At 50.3% G+C, this 22748-nt stretch overlaps 3 protein-coding genes across 6 annotated transcripts; 2 read left to right on the top strand and 1 right to left on the bottom strand.

Annotated features, from left to right (window-relative positions):
* The first annotated feature begins 270 nt into the window (after nucleotides 1-270).
* POMT1 (protein O-mannosyltransferase 1) lies at nucleotides 271-14632 on the top strand. 4 transcript variants are annotated; one of them, XM_051808224.1, is made up of 21 exons: nucleotides 271-295; nucleotides 1179-1302; nucleotides 1913-2056; nucleotides 2717-2823; nucleotides 3421-3471; nucleotides 3799-3945; nucleotides 4914-5025; nucleotides 5465-5530; nucleotides 5658-5751; nucleotides 6198-6353; nucleotides 6964-7094; nucleotides 7299-7394; nucleotides 8723-8815; nucleotides 9778-9874; nucleotides 9966-10058; nucleotides 10563-10683; nucleotides 10942-11039; nucleotides 11488-11601; nucleotides 12072-12198; nucleotides 12281-12458; nucleotides 12689-14632. In XM_051808224.1, exons 3-21 carry the CDS (start codon nucleotides 1935-1937, stop codon nucleotides 12861-12863), a joined length of 2178 nt encoding a protein of 725 aa, XP_051664184.1. In that variant the 5' UTR covers nucleotides 271-295; nucleotides 1179-1302; nucleotides 1913-1934; the 3' UTR covers nucleotides 12864-14632. The 4 variants fall into 4 exon arrangements, with proteins under 4 accessions (XP_051664184.1, XP_051664182.1, XP_051664183.1 ...); XM_051808222.1 differs by lacking the exon at nucleotides 271-295 and adding an exon at nucleotides 317-505; XM_051808223.1 differs by lacking the exon at nucleotides 271-295 and adding an exon at nucleotides 317-547.
* Nucleotides 12899-19302, bottom strand: UCK1 (uridine-cytidine kinase 1). The gene is made up of 7 exons (XM_051808226.1): nucleotides 19178-19302; nucleotides 18844-19003; nucleotides 18007-18103; nucleotides 17741-17883; nucleotides 17551-17645; nucleotides 16399-16447; nucleotides 12899-16119 (listed from the first exon to the last, which is right to left on the bottom strand). The coding sequence occupies exons 1-7, from the start codon at nucleotides 19262-19264 to the stop codon at nucleotides 15932-15934; spliced, it is 819 nt and encodes a 272-aa protein (XP_051664186.1). The 5' UTR covers nucleotides 19265-19302; the 3' UTR covers nucleotides 12899-15931.
* A 730-nt stretch (nucleotides 19303-20032) lies between these two features.
* PRRT1B (proline rich transmembrane protein 1B) lies at nucleotides 20033-21735 on the top strand. The gene is given in 5 exon segments (XM_051808256.1): nucleotides 20033-20049; nucleotides 20051-20161; nucleotides 20375-20795; nucleotides 20972-21148; nucleotides 21241-21735. Coding segments are annotated over 5 exon segments (885 nt in total). The 3' UTR covers nucleotides 21400-21735.
* Nucleotides 21736-22748: the final 1013 nt, after the last annotated feature.

The following is a 22748-nucleotide window of genomic DNA, read 5'->3' as shown; positions in this document are numbered from 1 at the left end:
GTGAGTGCTCGGGTCTAGTTGATATGGGGGTGTTGGGTCATACGTTGGACTCAATTCCAACCTAACTGATTCTGTTAGATACTTGGGGGGGTTTTAGCTTGAATGAATGGAGGTGGCCACAACACTGGTGTCCCAGTGCAGGGACGGGGGCGTAACGGCTTTTGGGACCCCGTCATGGCGGGCCCTGGGCCGGGCCGCCACACGCGGGGTGTTGCCATGGCAACCCATCCGGGTCTTCCCTTGGCCCCGCCCCACGGCTGTCACGTGAGCCTGACGTCACGTCCGGCGCCGCCAGGTAGGGGGCGGGAAGAGCGCAGCGCGCGGAGTGGCCACGCCCCCCGGCGCGAGGGGGGCCCAGAGGGGTGGGGGAGTCGTCCCGGTCCTGATCCCGGTCCCGATCCCAGTCCTAGCCCCGGTCCCTGTCGTCTTCCCGGTCCTGGTCTTGGTCCAGGTCCACGTTCTCGTCCCGATCCTGGTCCTGGTTCTCATCCCCATCCTGGTCCTGGTCCTGGTCCAGGTCCCGATCTTGGTCCTAGTCCCAGTCCTGGTCCTTATCCTGGTCCTGGTCTCACTCCTGATCCTGGTCCCTGGCCTGACCGCGATCCCGATCCCGGTCCTGATCCGGGATGGTGATCCCGATCCCTGTCCCTGCACTGCGGTGCCGCTGGTCCCGCAGCCCCCTCACGTCAGGGCCTGGGAGGGGGGTTCGTGCCTCCTCTGCCCCCCCCGGCTCGGAACGGGGGGTGGGTGATGCCCCCGCAGGGGGGGAGGCCTGGTGGCGGGTCCTCTGCCCCCAAAAACGCTCCAGGAGGGGTCCAGGGCTGGGCACAGCCTGGGTGGTGGGTCCTGGTGACCCTCTAAGGGTGAGGTGTGGGGTCAGTCCTGCTGCCCCCCGGGGAGCTCCCGAGAGGGGCCAAGGCTGGGCTGGGGGTCAGTGGTGCTGCTCCCCCCTCAGAAGGGGGTGCAGAGCCTGGTAGAGGGGCTGGTGGTGCCCTGAGGAGGAGCACGAGGTGGTGCTGCACACCTGCCCCGGGGCCAGGGCCAGCCTGTGCCGCAGGGATCAGCACAGTCCTGGCCATCGTGTGCTCTCAGGGAATCTGTGAGGCGGTGACAGAGAACAGGTGGGAGCAAAACTCTGCCAGGGGCCCCTGAAAAAGTGCGTTCTCTGTGTTTGATAGGCAGAGAGAAACCAGGCCAGTGGCACCGCTCTGGAGGGTGGTGATGTGCTCACATCTCGCTTTGTTCTGCCCTGATCAAAGCCACGCAGATGGATTTGTTCTGGTAACTTTCCGTTGTGTTGAGGTGAGTGAGGAGACATAGCACTGATTCCCTGCTATTTTCTGACCTAGCTTTCAGCAGTTCTGCTTCCTACAGCACCTACATCTGTGCTCCAGTAAGCAGCTTTTTAAAGCAGAGGGTGTTCGTGGGTTCTGTCTGTCCCCTTCCCCACCTGCAAAGAAATACCTCTGTTTGCAAGGAAATAACTATTTTTTTAAAGCTACCTGAGCTCTAAAAAGCTCAGGTACTGTGCTCACCTGGTGCCTGAGCACCTGGTTTATCCATCAATAACATCAGAATTTGGGTTGGGAGCTTTGTTTTGTACAAAGCAGAATATAGACTGGAATTAAGCTGTTGTATTCCTGCAGAACCAGTGGAAGAATAAGCAAGGTTTCCAGCTTAGGACTGCAGGCAGAAGCAGGGGAGATGAAAAATGTGTCAGTTTAGTAATTTGATTTTTGCAGTTGCTCCTGCAGATCCAACAGAAACACACAAATTTAGAGAGCAAGAGAACTTTGGGAAACGAGTTACCATGAGCTACTTGTAGCAGAAGTTGGAGTGATGCTTTCTGTTAAGTGATGTTCAGCTCACTGTGAACCAAAGGGTGATGCTGCTCTTCTCTTCTGCTCCTGAGGTTTGGACACACCTTTGACAGGATGTTGGGGTTTCTGAAGGAGCCTGTTGTGGTCACTGCAGAGATCAACGTGAACCTCGTGGCCCTGACTGTGATGGCATTAATAACTCGCCTTTGGGGGCTCTGTTATCCACGGGCTGTGGTGTGAGTAGAAGAGTTTATTTTCTGCTTGAATGACACAGGCTTGTTTTTTAAACCTTTATGAGTAAGAATGCAGGAGCAGAAGGGCAGAGCTTGACTGATGTCAGCCTCTGTAAATCACAGAATCACAGAATGGTTTGGGTTGGAAGGGACTTTAAAGCTCATTTCATTCCAACCCCCTGTCACGGGCAGGGACACCTTCCACTATTCCAGGTTGCTCCAAGCTCTGTCCAACCTGACCTTGGACACTTCCAGGGATGGGGCAGCCACAGCTTCTCTGGGCAACCTGTGCCAGGGCCTCCCCACCCTCACAGGGAACAATTTCTTCCTAATATCTAATCTAAAGCTACTCCCTGTCAGTGTGAAGCCATTCCCCTTGTCCTGTCACTCTAGGCCCTTGTAGTCTCTCTCCATCTTTCCTGTAGGCTCCCTTCAGGTACTGGGAGGCCACAATTAGGTCACCCCTGTCCCTTCTCTTTTCCAGGATGAACAATCCCAATACAGTGATAGTGTTTCCCTAATCCAACTTCCCGAGGGGAAGGTAAAGGTGTAAACCCTCAGTTCTTCGTTAACTTTCTGCCAACAAGTCAGTATTTGCTTTCCTGGTGTCCCTGCAGGATAATTCCAGTTAGATTTGGCATATTTCTGCCTTTTGTGTTTCAGTTTTGATGAAGTTTATTATGGCCAGTTCGTGTCGCTCTACATGAAGAGGATCTTCTTTGTGGATGACAGTGGCCCACCTTTTGGCCACATGCTGCTGGCCTTGGGAGGTAGGGTCTCCTGGAACTGGGAAGTGCCTGTTGCCTGTTGCTGTGGGAGACAGAAGTGCTGGTTAAAAATGAGTTGTCAGATCCAGTTACTGGGGAAAAGCACAAGGCAGATGAGAGATTTTGATGTAGAGAGAAGTGGGTTTTCTTTTATTTTGTATTGTTAGGAGGCTGTTGTACGAGTAGAGTGGAGGTGATGGATCCATGTATCCGTTACCTCACTGTTATCCAATCCTTTGGATAAAGAGAAGGGTGAGATGAGAACTGCTGGAGACAAGACATAGACAACAAACACTCTCAGGCCTGAGTTCCTTTCTGTAGCTGAGATATGCACAACATGAAAGTGTCTGTATGGGACAGGGAGATTAAATATACATCTGACTTTGTCACTGAGAATCTGTCGTTCCCAATTTATATTCTTTGTGCCTCTGCACATTCTCAAGCACTGCTGCAGGCAGATCACTATCAAAGAGGACCCTTTTGGGAAAGGGGGCCCTCATGCCTGGAAAAGCTGTGTGTTTGGGAAATGGTTCCCAATTTAGCAGCAGTTTTTGTACTTGTTTTGAGACTGGAAGTTCTGAATTGTTGCTTATGTTGTAGGTTACTTAGGAGGATTTGATGGAAACTTCTTATGGAACAGGATTGGAGCTGGTAAGAGCTGTTTTTAACTGACTCATTCTTTTGAGAAAAGGAGAATTTCAGGGGCTGACAGATTCCTTTTGCCTGACTAGTGAAAATAACACTTTACCTGACACCTTCCCTTCTCCTTTTCAATAAGTCTTCTGCAGGTCTCAAACAGAAATACAAGGCGCTGTGATTCCAGATTTTTTAAATTCAGCTAAAACAGCTTAAGCAGTACAAGATGGACAATAAATTAGCACAAGTCAGCATTAGATTCAACAACTAAGGAGTTCTATAGTGGTCTGTGCTCTCTGCAGTTAAGTTTCCAGTCGGTCATTGTGTTGTCTCCTGTTCCAGAATACACCATGAACGTTCCTGTGTGGTCCCTGCGGCTCCTGCCAGCCCTGGCTGGTGCTCTCTGTGTGCCTTTAGCCTACCAGATCCTGGTGGAACTGCACTTCTCCCACTGTGCTGCACTTGGAGCTGCTCTTCTGATCCTCTTAGGTAAGATTATTCCACTGAGACCCATTTTTCATGCATGGGGATGAGTCCCTTTTCCCCTCAGGGATTTTTAGGGTGCATAGAAGGCTGGAGTAGTATCTCCCCACAGAACACTGACAACATGTTGGAGCCCACATTCATGCCTGGCCTGTGTCAGTCTGTGCTGAGCTCCCTGGCCCTCTCTATCCTCACAGCTCTGCAGCAGACTGCCCTTCTGGGCTTTATACAAGTTCACTTCAGTACTAAGCAAAGTGAGCAGCCTTAACAGCTTCACAGAAAACCACATTTCTTGTATCCAAGGAGGCCTGTACTCCCTCCCTCAGAGGTTTACAGGATGAGTTGCAACATATTGGTTTTTAACAGCAGGACAACCCTGCTCTCAGTCAGAGCTCATCTGATTTCTTCATCTGCAAACTGCAGCAAACCAGCCTGTGTCCTTAGCACTGTGGTTTGACTCTGTTCTGGTGTGTTCAGCTCAGTTCATTTTGTTTCTCTGAGGGGCTGCTGGCAGCTGCCTCAAAGGGCAAGAGCCTCTCAGCAGCACTTTAGCAGCCTGATAAGAGAAGCCTCTCCTAGCTACCGACTGCTCTGATTCTGGCTCCTTGCAGCTCCTTGTCTTGCAGATTTGTTGTTGTGCTCATTGCCTGCTGGGCTCACTGCCCTGACTGCCTGGAGAAGCACCTCTCTGGATTTACCAGCATTGGTTTTCTTTACCTTTGTAGGAAGCACAGCAGCTTTATCTGCCTCCTGCCAGAGTTTACTGCTTGCTCACCTCTTTGTCTTGGAGACAGTTATGGCCTTGTGCTTTGCTCCTGCTGGAAGGTTTTAGTCCCTTATAAAGCCAGCACCTCCCCACTACAGCCAGTAGGAATTGGCAGGTCCTTCTGTTGGATAACAGTGCAATTGTCTGAGGTAGCAGTTGCCTGTAGATAAATTTCTCTAATTTTGTGTCTATCTCTCTTTTCCCACAGAGAACTCTCTGATCACTCAGTCAAGGTTCATGCTCCTGGAATCAATATTGATTTTTTTTATCCTACTTGCGGTTTTGTCCTACCTGAAGTTCTACAATTTGCAGAGGCACAGGTAAAGCTGGATTGTGATGACTTTTTTGGTCACAAACTGTGTGGTTTTTTTTCTATAAGTCATTTCACCATTGTGTAGTTGACTTAATCTGTCTGTAAAACCCAATGCTTTGCTGCTCCAGAAGTTTTCTCAGCAGCATTAAAGACTGTTTTAACTCTTAGCAAGGTTGTTTTTTTTTTTATTTTACAATAGAAGTAAAATCCCTTGGGAGCACTTCTTTGCCCACCCACATTTTTTATTGGAAGGTTTCCTTCTATGCACATAACCACTAAAGATAACAGGTCACTTAATGCTCCTTTATTACTGTTTACATGCACTGAATTTAGAGATACTTGTCTTTTTTGTTCTTTGATCCTTGCAGAGGATAAAGTAATATTTAGTGTAGTAAAATTATCTTTAAAGCAAACTCAGCAAGTGATTTAATACATTTATCTTTAAGATCCTTCTCTGGAAGATGGTGGTTTTGGCTCATGCTGACTGGAGTAGCCTGTTCATGTGCAGTTGGGTAAGCGATGGTGTCTTACGTGGACTTTATTGCCTCCTGTTCAAGGGAAAGTTTGAATATTTATAGCTTATATTAGGTAGTTGTGTAGTTTTTAACCTTGTTCATTTTTTATGCACTTTCTTCTCAGAGTGAAATACATGGGCCTGTTTACCTATATGCTGCTCTTGGCCATTGCAGGGCTGCACTTCTGGCACATGATAGGAGACCAGACCTTGTCAAATGTAGGTACTACAACACGCAGAATATGCTGTGTAACTTTTCAGTGCAGGAACCAGCCAGGGGCCCACAGATAACAATGCTGACTGTAGCTGGGTTTTCTGCTAAAATTCCTTGTAGGGAAACCCTCCTTTCAAAGAACAGTTCCCAGCTTTTTTGCTGGGGAAGATGGAGTTAAGTTTTAAGAAAAACACGTGTGTGTGACTGGCTTTTCTGCTCTCTTCCACGTCTTGGTGATTTGTGACTCAAAACCTACACTGTCTCACATACCTTTTGCTAGCTGCAGTTCACATCCTCAGTGGAAGTTATCCAGTTGTCCACAAAGTTACAGCTGAATGAGGGGGGTGGGGGAAACCTAGAAAAGACAAACAAAACGAGCCAAGTGCACTGTTATTTTTAATATTTTTCGTATCTGGAGGATGAAACCAGTGAGTTTTCCCTGTTCCCCCAGGTTTCCTTGCTGTGCCATTTCCTAGCCCGGGGACTGGCCCTCCTCCTCATCCCAGTGGTGATGTACCTGTCCTTCTTCTATGTCCACTTGGCTCTGCTGTATCGCTCTGGGCCTCACGACCAGATCATGACAAGTGCTTTCCAAGCCAGCTTAGAGGTAAAGGAAATGTGGCCATGGAACTGATTTATTAGGGAGAAAAAGGGAAAAGCTGTCTTATGTTCATTATTAGAAGAAAGGTGTGCAATCCTGTTCCCTTGATCCTGCATATTTGTTCCTTTTATGTCATTTAACCACTTTGCTGCTGTAGTACTGCTTTAAGATGAAGCAATAATGACTGAAATCCTAATAACAGATGAAAAGCTGTTTTCCCAGTGAACCAAGAACAATATTTTCACTCTTCTGCAGAAGATTTGTCCCTTCTTACAGGAAACTCCACAGAAGTCAATACAGTACTGAACTCTTGAGTGATGACATGGTACACTACAGGATAACAGTATGATTTTCTGTAGAAGAGTGCATAGTCTGTCCTTTAGAACAGCATGGCTTTAGGGATATTCCCCGAGACCCTGCAGTCTTTTAGGCATTGGTGTATTTACTGTCTTCTGAGTACGGTGTTGCAAGACTTGACTTTTGTAGATGAAATCAAATGAGAAGGCACTGTGCTAAGGTCTGCTGTGTTAAAGTGACAGGTGACTCATAATAGAATTTAAATAGCCTCTGAGTTGTTTCTTCTTCTTTCTACTTATCCTGTCCTTGCCCTTCTCAGGGTGGGCTGGCTCGGATCACTCAGGGCCAGCCCTTAGAGGTGGCCTATGGCTCTCAGATCACCCTGCGGAACGTGCTGGGCAAGCCCATGCAGTGTTGGCTCCACTCTCACACGAACACTTACCCCATCAGGTGAGGAATCTGGGTGAAAGGATGCTCTGGTGCTTCACCTGCCAGTCCAAGTATCGTGGTTTGTGTCCTGGCAATGTCTTCATTAATGCTTTAGATTCCCTGTGCTCTGTAGGATGGAGCCAGTGATCTGGTGCTGGTTTGTGTTGCTGGTGAGCACAGAAATGTACCCTTACACTTCTGTGGGGTTTTTAACTCTCTGTGCAGGTATGAGAATGGCCGAGGGAGTTCCCATCAACAGCAGGTGACCTGCTATCCCTTCAAGGATGTGAACAACTGGTGGATTGTCAAAGATCCTGGAACGTGAGTATGTAAGAGATTTCAATGCAAGCTACATGCTTCCAGAACCAAGGCATAGCTTGGCTTGAACATAAGTCTTCTCTGCTTATGGGTGCAGAGGCCATGTGTGATCTGAGTAAGTGATTGCAGCTGCAGAGTTGGTAAAGGCAGCTCCTTGCAGGATCCTCCTCAATGTGGTAAAACCATTGAGGACTCTGAAATCCTGTCTGAACTGCTCCTGCCAGAACGTGGGCTGTGCTGTGCACAAGGGAAACTTTTTGAAAGACTCACAGGACCAGTGTAAATTCTTCAGGTGCTTTGCATGAAAGGGGAGTTCTGCTTTTTGAAGTGTGTGAGCCATGGCATTAGAGTGCCTTGGTGAGTTTTATCAAACTTGGATGAGTCTCAGAAGAAAGTAGAAATCACTTTTGCAAAATGAGTAGTTCTTTGTATTAAAAGTGTTGGATGAGCTACATGGGGAGGGATTCCAAGTGGTACCTGTACCTGAGAGGCCTGATTTGTGCTGAAGTGTTTTGCCATTGTCACTGTCAGTGCAGAGCACGACTCTTTGTTCTTGTTTTGCCAGTAAAAGCCCTTGAGTGATATAATTTCATATTGATCAAAAAGTTGCTTTTCTAGGTTTCTTATGTTGCTCTGGGAACTGTATAAAGAGTCCTCCTAGAAGGGCTGTGTGTCATTATAAATCATATCTATGTTGGGAAAGTTTGTCCATGGTGCAAACCTTTCAAGTAGGGACTCTACCAGAAGTACAGAAACCTAATATATTCTTAAAATTCTTCAAACTCAAGACTCCTACAAACAGGTGCAAAGTCCTTCTATAGAACAGCAAAATACAGGCAGCAGTTTGATGAACTGCAGTGTTCTCCCTTGCCAGAAGTCCAGAAGGAAGATGAGAGTTTGGCCTGCATGGTGGAGAAAGCCATTGATCTCTCTTATAATTCTGCCAAAGTGACAGCAGCTGTAGTACAGCACTTGTGAGACTCACTGAAGCACTCACTTGTTCCACAGAAGCCACCAAACAGCTGTGGGATGGGAATAACCTTAATTCACTCCTGACTGACCTGGATTCAGACCACTGACCTAATGCCTGCGGTGTCAGTATCCCATTACTGATCCTCTGACTCACTGTGCCCTTAGCTCACCTTTCCCTTGATGAGCTTTGTTTCCATTCTGGTACAATCTATATATTGCTTTAATTTCTCATCTTCCTGCTTAAATATCTGTCCCTGCCTGCAGCTTCTTGACCTGACAGTTTGGTCACAACAAGGTTGTGTTATATATAAAGATATATGTGAGATTTAACCATTTCCTCTTGGGTATCACTTCACCAGGCAGCAGCTGGTGGTGAGTAACCCCCCCCGGCCCGTCAGGCACGGACACATTGTGCAGCTGGTCCACGGCATCACAACCCGCTACCTCAACACGTAAGTCCCTTCCTCTTCCTCTGCTCTGCCAGTCCTGCCTCACTCTGCTGTGTTGTGTCTCAGAGTAACCCTTCAGGGGGTGAAGCACAGTGACTTTGCATTCAGATGTGCCATAAACTGCCTGTTACTCACTGATTGAAGTGGGGCAAGGAGGGACCTCGTGTGGTTAGTTCTTCCATAAGCCATCCCTGTGGCCCAGAGGGAGGATGCTCTGTGCTTATTTATTTTTTGCAGCTGACTTGGCAGTGGGATTTGATCTTAATCACAAATTGCTCAGTGGCTGTCACTGTTTCTGGTCCTCTCTACGAGGGACCGGTGATGGTTTTTCCCGTGTTCCCATTTCATGGTAGTTCTGCAGATTCCTAAACAGAGTCCCCTCCGTGAGCCTTCATCCTTCACTGCCCCCCCTCCAGGCAGGTGCAGGGATTTAATATTTTGTGTAACTTAACCCAGAGACAACTCAATTGATTTTGTTGGCATACTCCTGCATGAAGGATGTGCTCTGGAAGTTAGGAGGATGTGTTGGAGAATCCAGTGTGCTGTGGCTCATTGCCACAGATTCTTGCCTGTGTTGAAAGCCTGCAGTATGAAATTGCCTCCTGACTGCTTGAATATCATTCAGATTAGGAAGGGGGCTGCTCTGAACTTGGGTTTTGCCATGTCCCTTCCAAACCTAATTTGTTCATTATTGGAAAGCCCAGTGAACAGCGTCTCTGTTTGTCACAATCAGTGCTTGTTCTTCAGCCTGGCATCGCAGGCATCTGCATTGGCTTCCTCTGAGCCTGTTCCTGGCAGCTCTGGCTTTTGGGGAGTGCTCTCTCTCACAGTAAACAGTGCAATCTGTATAAGAGAGTTATTTTCACTTTATTACTGAATCCAGTCTAAACCAATCCCATATGGTTTTGCTTTTTATATGAATTTGGGAAACGGTGGTGGAGTATCTTATTTAATTTGTCTTCTAGGCATGATGTTGCTGCCCCTCTGAGCCCCCACTCCCAGGAAGTTTCCTGCTATATTGATTATAACATCTCCATGCCAGCACAGAACCTCTGGAGAGTGGTGAGTGGTCAAAGGGAGGGGAGGAGCTGATCATGTTCCAGCAGAAACAGCTGGGACAACATGACAATCCAAAGCCATCTTTCTGTTGTAGGAGATTGTAAATCGGGAGTCTGACACAGATGTGTGGAAGACAATTCTTTCAGAAGTGAGGTTTGTTCATGTCAACACCTCTGCAGTGCTAAAGGTAAGTGGGCTTATGTTTATGTGCTACAGCTTTTGTTTCATGCAGTGCTTGTATTCTCACAAACTACTCCTCTCTCTGCTCCCAAATAAATAAACAACTACAAAAATAACCAAATAAGTAAATAAAAGGAAACAATAAACTTGCTCAGGGTGACAAAAAAACAGCATGTGTTTTAGGTACTTGTATTTCATCCCTTTTCAGCATCAGAGCTGTCCTGCTTCTCAGGAGGTTGACCACTGTACACTGCTGAGGCTTAGAATTTGATGCTGAGTCTGTGAGTAGCACGTGACAGCAGCTGGAGTAGTTAAGGATCTTTTTCTTCACAGAGTTTGCCAGAATCACTGACTTTATGGCTGTAGCATTTGTTGAGAGAGCGCTGCATGGTGACTCTTCACATACACTTTCTAGCAATCCCTTGCTGGCCTCCCAGGCAGGGCCTGGGAACTTCCATCCTGAAGTTCAGGTTGGCAGCACTGTAAGTTCACAGCCATCTTTCACTTACAGCTCAGTGGAGCATCTCTGCCTGAGTGGGGGTACCGGCAGCTGGAGGTGGTTGGAGAGAAGCTGTCCAAAGGCTACCACCAGAGCATGCTGTGGAATGTGGAAGAGCACAGATACGGGAAAAGTACGTTCTCAGCAGATTTCTGTGACTGGGGAACACTTCATGTTGATGGGAAGGTGGTTCTGTGTGTATGTGTGTTCAGTTGGCCCTGTCATGATGTCAGAATCCTTAAAAATTCCCTTAGAGCACTGTTGCAGTTGGATGATGTATTGGAGAAGGGCTCCTGGGGGAGTGAGGAGCCAGGAGTATATCCTGTGTGCTTCCCTCTCCAGCTTTCTGCCCGTTATGTCGTTATTTCTGAGCTGTGCTGTTTTCTTCCAGGCCAAGAGCAAAAAGAGAGGGAAGTGGAACTCCACTCTCCCACACAGATGGACATCAGTAAAAACCTCAGCTTCATGGCAAAGTTCACAGAATTGCAGGTGAGTGTCTTCTTATTCCCTTCATCTTTCCTCCTGGTGCAGAGCAGAAACCTGAGCATATCTGCAGACTCTGAGCCTAAGGAGCCATTGTTTATTCCTTGCTGATAGTCTGGCTTCCTCACTGAAAAAAAAATATTTCAGAATGCACTTATAAGGGCATTAGAGACCTGTGCTGTTCAGCAATGAATACCCAAGTGATTGTGTAACAAAAAAGGGGGAGGAAAATCTGTTGTGCCCTCAGAAGCTGCATGAAACTGAACTGTAATGTGTGTTACATGGAAAGTGCATTATATAAGAACAAAATAAAGCCTTTGTATTGATTAGTATCCATGTGAGATAGGCAAAATCTTTCTCCACTCCCAGGTTAGGAACTTAGGAACTTATATCTAGAACTGTTCAACCACCTGTTGCTCCCATTCTGAAAGCTTTGTTTCCTTTTTTTTTCTAGTGGAAAATACTCACATTAAAAAATGAAGACACAGAACATAAGTACAGCTCCTCTGCTCTGGACTGGATCACAATGGACACAAATATTGCCTACTGGCTCCACCCCACCTCTGGGGTAAGTACAAGAGGCAGAAGTAACTGTGAATGGGGTGAGAAAGGAGACTTCAGTTCACATGTGAGCTCCAGGAGTGGGAGTCCGAGCAGGGCTGCAGTTCCAGCCAAGGACTCTTCCTCTGCTAATGTATTTTCCCTGAGGGTTGAGGTTTTTATTTTAGCATGAGATACAGCTTTGACAGTAGTGACTTTTAATTAAATCATGTCTTCCTGAACTTTTTTTTAAAGGTAAACTGCAGTTTAATAGTTTCCATTATTGATTCTATTTAGAAGATGAGTTCATCTCCAATAGCATTTTTCAAATGCCTTCCATTACAAAAGAGTCTTAAAGCAGCAAAGTTTATCAGCCAGCTTTGTTCCAGGTTACTAGCCAGGCACATTCTGAGGTTTAATTTAGCAAGTATGTGTACGTAATATTTAAACTTACTTAAAAGAACCACTGCTTCTGGCTGACCATCAACTATCCTGCAGGCCCAGATCCACCTCCTTGGGAATGTTGTCACCTGGGCTTCAGCTAATGCTGCTGCTCTGGTCTACATGTGTCTGTCCCTGTGGTACTTGATACGACGGAGGAGGAGGATTTATGACATCCCTGAAGGTCTGATTCCACTGTGTGTGTGTGTCCAGGTGGAGGGTTGTGGCTTGCTCTGCTCTGAGATGCCATCTCCCATCTCCTGCAGATTCCTGGCAGCTCTGGGTGTCAGCTGGGGGTGTCTGTGGTGGAGGCTGGGTTGTGAACTACCTGCCCTTCTTCCTGATGGAGAAAACGCTTTTCCTGTACCACTACCTGCCTGCCCTCACATTCCAGATTCTCCTGATTCCCGTCGTGTTGCAGCACCTCGGTGATCATCTCTGCAGGTATTTGCTTTAACAGAGACAGTTCTCTTTAACAAGGGAAGTGACACAGTTCTTTTCTCCAGGGCTGTCACCTGGACAAGCTGCTGCAGGGAGAGCAGTGGTTTTTCCAGCAGAGGCCACACTCTGTCATTTGTCTTTAGAGAAACAGGCCAGGTGTAGGTCTTCCTTTTGGATGAAGTGTTCATCCAGCTTTGATGTAACTTGACTGCTCTTTCCCGCTCTCATCCCAGGTCTGTGCTGCTCAAGAGCATGTTCAGTGCACTGATTGTAGCCTGGTTCTCCTCAGTGTACTTTGTCTACTGCACCTTCAGCCCCGTGACCTACGGGCAGCCCGCGCTGTCCGTGACGGAACTCAAGGACTTGCGCTGGAAGGACAGCTGGAACATCCTCATCCGAAAACAGTGACTGCTACAATTGTGTTACAGCCAAAAGGAAACACCTTTTGTGCAAAGCCAAGGATTTATTGTTAGTATAACTGAAATCTTAACAGTCCGATCAAGTAATTGACAGTAGTCCAGATCTAACGATTACAGGAAAAGAAAAGAGCACTGTTACAGAAAAGCTCTCAACAGGAATACATTTATGAGCACAGTTCCCAGTTTCTGCCCCTGTTACATTCACCCTTCCACTGCCCCTCGGGGCCTGAAGGTTGCTGACTTCAGGCAACAGCATCCCAGGCTCCTTTACTGGGAAGAACATGCTGCAACAATTTCTTCTTCCTCTTTCTGACAGTGGTGGTTTCTTCCTTCTTGCACTGCATTTCACTGAGGGCTATTTCATGTGTTTCCCAGCACCTTGGTCTACAATTCCATGATAAAAGTTACAAAAAATGGGCACTCTCCAACACATCAGATATTTTTCTCTTGATACTCCTAAAAAAAAAAGGTTTTCCACGCTCTGAAGCTTATCCATTCTTTAACAATCAGTAACTGGCCCTGCAGCCTTCAGCACCATCCCATGACTCTATTCCTCAACAATGCATTATTTGCCCCCACTTTCACTGCTCTGCTATCATCCTATTTATGTAAATACAGCATTAAGCCACATTTATAAATAGTTCATTCTGCATAGAATAATGACTTGTTACTATTATCTATGTGTAATCATTTGGCATAACCATCATTTTTAAGAAGCAAAAATAAAAAGACATTAGAAAATTACTGTTACAGCTAAACAAGCTAAAACAAGGCTTTGGGCAAGCCAGGAAGTCAGCCAGAGCCAGAAGAATCCTCTGGCCTTGTGGCATTGATGTGAAGCCTGAGGCCTGTTACCAGCCATGGCTGTATTGTATTTACTGGGCTGCAGGGTTACACCTCAAATCCCACGGGAAGAGGAACTCTGGGCAAGGTAGGACTAATCCTGCTGAGAAGGAAACCTGCTCTAACTTGTGCACGTGGGTTCAGGGTAAAAACACTGCAACCCAAACCATGGCCTGGCCTGTTCTAGCAGAGGAATTCACAGAGAAGGGGGAAGGCAGAGGTGAAGGACTAGGATTGCCCAGTGGGGAACTTGTAATGGCTCTAGTTATTTAACCAGGGTTACAGTACCTTGGCCACATCCCATTTGTTATCTCCATGGGGCTGCAGCAGCAGGTCCTTTAATACAGCACAAAGCTGCCCAGAACAGCAGCCCCACAGAGCAGGGGCTCTTTGTGGAGTTCCTCACAGCTCTAACAAACGCTATTCAAGGCTCTAACAAATGCTTTGAGCTCCCCCCTGGCCTCCAGAGGAAGGTATGATCCAACACCACAGTCATTCAAAGTAGGGTTTAGTGACTATTTTGCTCCTACTGTAATCAGCCCTGAGAGCTAATGCTTCAGTGCAGTAGCTCATAGTCTAAGTCTGTCACCCTGAGCTAAACAGCACCCAGCAGCAGTCAGGAAATGACCTGCCTTCTCCTGGGCACTGCAGAAGTACCACTCAGCTGAGGAGATCACTGAGATACCAAACCTTCACCCCTTTCCAGTGTTGAAAAGACTACAGCGATGAAAGTGCAGACTGCAGTTCTTAAGTTTCTTCTTTTTTTTTTTTTCTAAATCTTCAGCCATGACAGAACTAAAGGTAACAATTCTGTTGAGTGCAAGAGCTCCTCCAGCAGTGTCCTTTCTGTACCTTTTTGCTGATGTAGTCCAAGTAGTACAATTACCTTTTATATAAAATGGTCATTTTTGATCACTGTTCGTTCATTTGTTTATTAGCCAAAGTAAGACACCCACAACCAACACAGCCAGATGCTGCTTTTAGAAAACTAGCAAGTATGAAAAAGTTCCTCTTAATAACATTTCCCTCCCACCCTTATTCTTAAAATTACACCATAAGTCCAGACTCAAGAATGGTATCACAAGGACAATTTCAAAGGTCCAACCAGCACTTCATTTCAGATTTTTTTCTTTTTCCAGACACTTTACTGTAATCACTTATCTGGGGTAAACTACAGAAACTGGGATGTCACTGTTTATACTTCTTGTCTGCTTGTTTTAGAAAACCAGACATTCTTGAGTTTAAGCTGCTGGAGTGCAAGGCAAGCTCTCTGATCCTGTCTGAGGGCACAACATGTCCAGGCAGCTGCCTGTGCCAGCAGGAGGAGGGTCCTGCCATTCCCAGCTTCCCCCCTTGCTGGTCTCACCAGCCATCTCTGGACGTGGACGGATTCTGCCCAGCAGAATTTGCAACCAGCAGTACAGAAATGCACTAAAAGACACTAATACTGACAAGGTCAGGTTTCTGTTTCCATGAGCAACTCAATCCAGCTGGAGCTCACACATTCAGTAAGTGTGGTAAAGGCGACTGTTTGGGTACAAAAAAATAATCATACAGTGTAGCTAGACTTGGGAGCTTAGAAAGGAATAAATTAGGAATCAAGAGACAATAAACTTCTTGGGCCTGTCCCTGGTGAACTGCAAGTTCCCATTTCTCCCAGACAGCCTCTGTCTCACCCTTATCTCAGGGCAGAGATGCCCCCTACAAGTCAAACCCCCTGCCCCCACAGGCTGGCCAGCAGCACAGCAAGGCCAGAACTTAAGGTGCCAACGAGGTGGAGAAGAGTAAGGGCTGCATCTGCTTCTTAAAATTAACAGGGATAGAGGAAAAAAAACCCCAAGAGGCAGATAATTTTCCTGCTAAGGAAGCCCATCATCAGGGAAATGGGGTATCTTACTAATCACCTGATAGTGCTTAATTTTCAGGGAAGTCTTCAGCAGTAGATCTCATTTTGAAAATTAAAAAAAGGCAAGTAGCACTGCCTTTAACCAGTTCATCAAGTAACATAATTCCAGACATCTTAGGGAGAAAAGGGAGGGGTTTGGAGGGGAGAGGGGCCGATGGCCAACTCCATCCTCTCCCCTCTGTGAGAAGGTTCACACCAGGATCCCCTCCACTGCCAGGACGATTTAAAGGGCACTTCACCAACCATTCTGTCGAAGTCCTTTCCCAAAGTTGTCTTCAGCGTTGGTCTGGACCAGAGGCAAACCCAGGTTAGTGTGGACGGCTGCTGGACTCCAGGTGGGAGCGTTTTCCTGCCGCCAGGACACTGCTGCTCTCCGTGGGCTCCGGGAACGGGCGCTTGTAGGTCCGGCCGTGCCCATTCATCGCCCCTCGCTGCCACTTGCAGATGTCTCCGTTCAGGATGTCCTGAATGTGCTGAACTATGAGGTTTATAGCAACTGCAGAGAGGAATGGGAAATGTGGGACGTGAAGGCTTTCCTGGCTGAGTTATCTAGAAAATGTGGAGCATCCAGCCCTGCTCTGCTCAAGTTTTAACAAGCCCTTAAATGAAACTCTGCCTGCTGTCTGCAGCGAGGTCAGACCTCCACAGGCTGAGCAGCTCCCTCCCCTCCAGCCCTCCAGCAAAACACCTTTCCTTAGAAGCACATGCCACTCGTTCTCTTCCCAACCCCAAGGGTGTCTCCCCAAGGAAATCAGAGAACCCAACTCCCTTTTACCCATGTTGTCAACTCCTCGGGGGATGATCACATCTGCATACTTCTTTGTCTGAAAAACAGGAACAGTGGTGGAGGCTGTTAATGGAAAAGTCAGCTTCATTCTAGGAAGGAGTGACCAAAGGCCAGAAAACTGGGGCAAAGAGGGAGGGTTTCTGTTTCTTCCAGGGTTGTAAGTTAAAGCTCTCAGTCATGATTACACCTAAATTAATTAGGACATCACTGTGGCTAACGTGCACTGGATTTAAGGCCAGGGATTGTTCTTACTGCCCCTTTGCAAAGAATCACCAGGTAGAAGCAGCAGGTCAGGTGTAGAGCCCTTGTTTTTACACTTCTGAGCTGCCTTCAAATATTGACCACTTCAGGTAAGGTCTGTTTGCCAAGAGCTGGTTCTAATCAGTGTTTCATAAGCCATTGCTAAATCTCTGCTGAGAGCCAAGGTACCCAATGTGCATGTGAAATTCCTGTCTGCCTCTGATAAGATTTTATTGATCTTTACCACCACAGCACTCCTGCTTTTTCTTCCCCCACTACTTGGAAAAAAGCTGGCAAAATTCAGCATTTCTAACGAGAACTTTTACAGCCCCAGAATTCCTTTGATCTAGAGCAGGAGGAGCCTGAGTTAGCCTTTTCCAGCTTATTTAATCCACATACAGGATTTTGTTCTCAAAGGGTTTTTTACAAATTAATTTGGTTATGTGAGCACCTAAATTGTCCCTGCACTATATAGTACAACAAACAGTGCTAGAATGGTCTGCCCCAGGTTTTCCCCAGTGTTCCCTTGGAGAGAGGCTGCTGGAAACCAAGCTCTTTTTTCTTCCTACAAGTCTTAAGAATAAACGGAGAGTGGGAGTGTTTTAGTCAGAGGGGCCCATGCTAAAATAGCCCCAGCAGCCAGCAGTGAGGAAATGTGCTGGAGGCATTTCCACGGTGCTTCACCAGCAGAAGGGACCATTTCAGTTCCTTAACAACCAGCTGGGAATGGTTGAAGACATGAGGCAGAGGGGAGAGCGTGGGATTTGTGAAATACAAATACCAAAATACCAAGAGTCCACTCTGCTGTGTCTACAGCGCAGTTAATCCCCAGATGACCCTGCTCCTCTCCCCAGTCCCCAGAAAAAACCCCATAAATCAAATTATTGAAACATTCCCTACCGGTAAGCAGAACTCCTCAAAGGCAGGCTTGACAAAGGTGGTGTACTGGGTGAGGATCTGCTCAAGGTCCCTCCCACGTTTCATATCTCGCAGAACTGGGATGGGGAGATAAAACCCCTGAGTGTTGCCACATGGCCGAGGGTGGATAAGGAGCACGAGCTGGCGCTGCCCGTGCTGGCGGAGCCGTTACCTCGGCGGGACAGCCGCACATCCGAGTCCGTGTCCACAAAGAGGCGGAGGTGGAACATGTCCCGAATGTCCTGATTGTAGAAAACCAGGATCCCCTCAAAGAGGACGACGTCAGCAGGGTAGACCACCGTCGTCTCTGCCAGCCTGCCAGGAGAAAACACCCACAGCACACTGTTAAATGGGTGTCACATCAGCACCAAGAGACCCATCCCCAGGCTGGGACACCCACAGACACCACCTGAGGCTTGACACAAAACCAGAACCTACCGAGAATGTGTCACGAAGTCGTACGTTGGTACCTCAACTGTTTTGCCCTCAACAATATTTTTCAGGGTTGAATGCATCAAATCGTTATCAAAAGCATCTGTGAGAGGAAGATTCAAAGAGGAGGAGCGTCAGATGCTGCTGCATCAAATGTTCTGCCCAGATTTTTCCAGACCCAAAGGAAAATCTCTTTGCCCCGTGTTTCACCAGGAAAAAAAGAACTTATGGCTTATTCTTTCCTACCAGCAGCCAACATTCCCTGCCTGAGCGACAACTGCTGTGCTTGGTTATAAAGATAGGGAAGAGGCAATTTGCTGTTTATAATCAACTACAACACAATAAAATTAAGATCCCAAAGGTGAAGTTGGTTTCACCAAACCACTCGGTAATTGTATAGTTTCGTGCAACTCTGTTAGTCAAGAGCCAGTTGGAAAACCTCAGGCATTCTTAATGGTTTCCAGTACCCGCCCCTGTGCACCCACAGCAGCACCAGACTGCAGCCAAGGGCAGATCCCTGTCCCGCCTGCAATCCTCCCCCGGGCCAGGGGAGCAGCTGTTTGTGCAGACAAGAAGCATAAGGAAAGGATTTGGGGAATGATGTGGTGCATTACAGAGCCTCTCCGGAGCCGGGAGCAGGCCGGGATGCTCCGCAGCTCTCCATGGCTGCAGGAGGGCAGTGCCAGCCGTCAGTAACAACGGGCACGAGGGAAGGACGAACGGATGTTTTGGTGGGTGGTGGGGGGGAGAGAGCATTTCTGCTCTCCAGCACTTCCCATTTCCGACAGGCCCTTGCCGTGCTCCAAGCACACCCTGCTCCGGGGTCAACGGCGCGGGGCTCACCCGGGTGGTCGAAGTTGTACTGCCCCTTGAGCGCCTTGGCCTGCTGCTCGGCCGTCAGCACCTTGTAGAAGCTGTCCTGGCTCAGGATCAGCACCTTCCGCTGCCGCTGCTCCACCTCGTTCTGCCCCAGCAGCTCCATGATCTTCTCGCACACTGTGGACTGAGCGGGACGGGGGCTCAGCCGGGCCCGGGCCCAGCCCAGCCCCTCCTGCGGGGGGGGGGGGGGAAGCGGCACCGGCGATGCCCGGGCGGGCTCCACGCAGCTCCCGCGGTCCGCGGGGCGCCCGGGGAGAGGAGCTCAGCCCCGACAGACCCCGAACGCGGCGGGTCTCACCTTTCCGCTGGCGGTGCCGCCGCTGACGCCGATGAGGAAGGGTTTGGGGTGCGGCCGCTCCGGGTCGGGGCCGCCGGCGGAGGCCATGGCGGGACGGGCACCGTGAGGGGCGGGGCGAGGGGCGGGGCGTGACTTTCTGGGGGCGTGGTTACGGGGGCGTGGTCGATGGGGGCGTGGTCGATGGGGGCGTGGCCATGTGCGCTGAGCGCGTCCGTTCTCAGCCGCGGGTCCGTCGGCACGGACGGACAGGGAGATGGGCAGGTCTGCCTCACTGCAAACAGAGCTGCCTTATCCCGGCACACGTGTGTGTGTCTGTCTGTGTTTACACCTGTTCCCGAGTGCACACGTAGGGAGCGGGTACGTGGGAACTGTGCGTGTGAAGAAGCACCTGAAGGTACAACACAGAGACGCGAGGATGTGTAACGTAGGGATAAGACGTGAGCAGTGTGTGCGCACACAGGTACTGTGATATAGGTATGTACACACACGTGTCAAGTATTATTAGCTATAGATAAAATATACGCATTTTTATATACATTTTGTAGATAAATAGACACAGCCGGAACACGCAGCCGGCACATTCTATAAAATTTTAAAATAAAACCAAATCATATGTTTATACATGTAAAAATCGCTGTGTAGCTCGGTTGACTGCTCCCTGCGCCCAGCGCCGGCTCCATCGGCTGCGGCACCGCGATGGACCCCAGACACCCTCCCCGGGGCAGCACGGACGCCCCCGCCTGCCTCTCCGCGGTCCCAGTCCGGGGCTCTCCATCCGGGGGTCCCTGGGCCGGGGCTTAGGGCCAGTCCGGGGGCGGCCCTGCCCGCGCGGGGCCCCGGGCAAACAGGCGGTCAATGATTAACCGGCCCGGCCCCGGGGCTGCGCTCCCGCCGCCCGTTGGGGCCACGCGGGACCCGCGGGCCGCGGCGGGGCCGTCGCGGGGTCCGGGGCCGTTGCGGGGTCCGGGCCCCGAGCGGCGGCAGGTGGGGATTCCTCCGGGCACCGCCGTGAGTGGGGACGGGGGTGGGACATCGGGGCGGTGCAGGGGACGGGCAGTGTGGGCTCGGGGCTCCCGCGGCGGCCCGGGGCTGGCACAAAGGGGTCTCACGGGCAGCCCCAGCCCCGCACTTGGGGTGACCAGTGGGGTGGGTGGGCCGGGGCTGCCCCGTCCCATCACAACCTCCCTGTCTCCGCAGGCGTCTCCGCGGGATGGAAGGTGACCCGCCAGCCGGGCCACAGGGCCCGGGCCCCGGCCCCGACCCCCGACCCCCCGACCCCGACCCTCGACCCCCCGACCCCGCTCCCAAGGCCCCAGGAGCGGAGCAGGGAGAGCAGGGGGAGCAGGGGGCCGCCGAGGAGCCGCCCAGCTCTGACACCCCCCGGGAACCCCCCGCGGGCCGTGGGGACGCGCCCGTAGAGGCGGCCACCAACGCGGCCGTCGAGGGGGACCCGCCGCCCTCCTCGCCCTCGCCCCCGGCCCGCAAGAGAGTTCGCTTCGACTGCCCACCCTCCCCGCCCTACCAGCAGGAGCCCATCTTCTACCAGCCGTATCCAGGGCAGAGAGCGCGGCCTTTCCGTTCCCAGACCATCCCACCTGGGGCCCTGCCCTACAACACCGTACGTATCCCCCCTCCCTGATGTGCTCTGTCCTGCTCTGCAGTGAGTTCACCCCTTACCTCCCCTCCTGGGTTTATGGGGTTACGTGCGGTGCCCCAAGTGATGCTTGAGCAGCACTGCCGGGGGGGACACACTCAGGGGTTTGCAGCTCTAACTGCTCCCCTGCCGTGCTGCAGTACACCGGGCAGTACACGGGGCAGTACACCGGGCAGTACACCGGGCAGCCGAGCATGGGGCCATTGCCTGCCGGCTACAGGCAGGACCTGCCCAGGGACTACCTGGTGGAGGCAGTGCTGGTGACCGTCTGCTGCTGCATGCTGACTGGGGCCATGGCCCTCATCTACTCCCATGAGGTAAGGACCCACCTGGCAATCTCAAACATCCCCCCACCTCTCTGGGTGCTGCGGGTCTCTTCTAACCCCTCCCCTTCTCCCCCTTGCACCAGACCCGGGCTGCGATCAGGCGTGGGGACATAGACCAGGCGTTCTCAGCATCCAGAAAGGCCTGGTGCCTCATCCTCTTCAGCCTCCTCTTCGGGTTGTTTTTCTCCATCACTTGGGTCATCTGCGTCCTGGCAACCCTGTACAGGCATCGGGCACCCTGAGCCCCAGAGCCATGGTTTGTGTGCCAGGAGCTCCTTGCAGCTCACCATGGCCCCAGGGGGCACAGACAGGTGAAGTAGCCACAGCCCCGCTGGGGCTGTCCTGGGAAACAGGTGACCACAAAGTGTTATCTGGGCAGAGGGGCAGCTCTGTCCTTCCTGGCGGGGCGAGGAGTTGCTCCAGAGCCACGTGGGCCTTCGCCCACCCCCTCAGCCCTGCTGAGGAACTCAGACTGAAGTGATGCCTGAGCCAGCTCTGGGCAACGACTCATGTTGGAGCAGTGGCACCATGTACGGGATCAGGCTCTGCTGTGGGATGCTGAATCCCATTACCATGGGCTGTCACTTGGAGCTGCTAAATGTGACTCTGGAGCACAGGGAGCATCTGTAGAACTGGGGCTGGAGACAGAGCTAATGGCTGAGGTGTAACAGGGAGACCCAGGTGTATGGGAAGCCCTCACCAGTCATTAATAATGTGGCAAGATACAAACTCACATATGCAACTTCTCCAGTAATTTTGCACACACAGACACAGACACTGTATCACCACCTCCTTGCTGCTTCAAGGCTGAAATAAAATACAGCTGTAGCCAAAGCTTCTGTTTTCTCTGCACACCAAGGACCTTCCCTCTCCTAAATCTCCCCTTTGCCATGACCTTTGTCCACCACAACATTCACGGTAAGGTCTCCTGTAATCAGTGAAATTGGGGCTTTCCCAAAAGCACGTGGGTGCCAGGGTTCCAGACCCTCAGGGAGTCCACATGGCCCCGGGCCTGGGGGTGCCCCTCTGAGCTGCTGCAGGGGGGGATGAGCTGCTGACACCCCACAGCTCCCTCCTGCTCTGCCGGGCCCATGGAACGCGGCCCCGCGGTCGCGCAGGGCTCAGTCAGTGTCTGGGCATTCTCCTCCTGAGCTAGCCTGTGACAATTATTTCCAGAGGAATTTTGAACCCTGTTCAGGACTGAAAATAGTGCAGGAGCAGCTCGGCCGCCCTGGCTGCTGCAGGGGTTATTTAGGGGTTATTTATAGCCCTTGGCCGCCGGCACGCGGCCGCTGCACGGGCTGGGCACGCGCTGGCCAGCACGGGGTTTGGGGGGCCAAAACCCCTCCAACAGAGGGACCACCAGCACCTGGAGGAAGGTGACAGTAGCAGATGTCCCCTCCCAAGCGTAGGGCTTGTACTGGGGCAAGGCCATCTCAGCAGAGGGAAGGAAGAGGTTTACAGTGGAAAAATAAAGGGAAAAAGAGCCATGGGCAGAGGAAAACCACGAGGGGCACTTGAGAAAACATGAGGCCACACCAGTGCCAGAGGCAGATTCGATTGTCACTTTAATCCACAGACGGTGCATGCA

Source organism: Manacus candei, unplaced genomic scaffold (genome assembly GCF_025592945.1).
Source record: "Manacus candei isolate 608988 ecotype Guabito, Panama unplaced genomic scaffold, ASM2559294v1 h1tg000071l, whole genome shotgun sequence".
Lineage (NCBI taxonomy): Eukaryota > Metazoa > Chordata > Aves > Passeriformes > Pipridae > Manacus > Manacus candei.
Note: the sequence above shows the minus strand (reverse complement) of the source record. Positions and strands in the feature narration are given on the sequence as shown.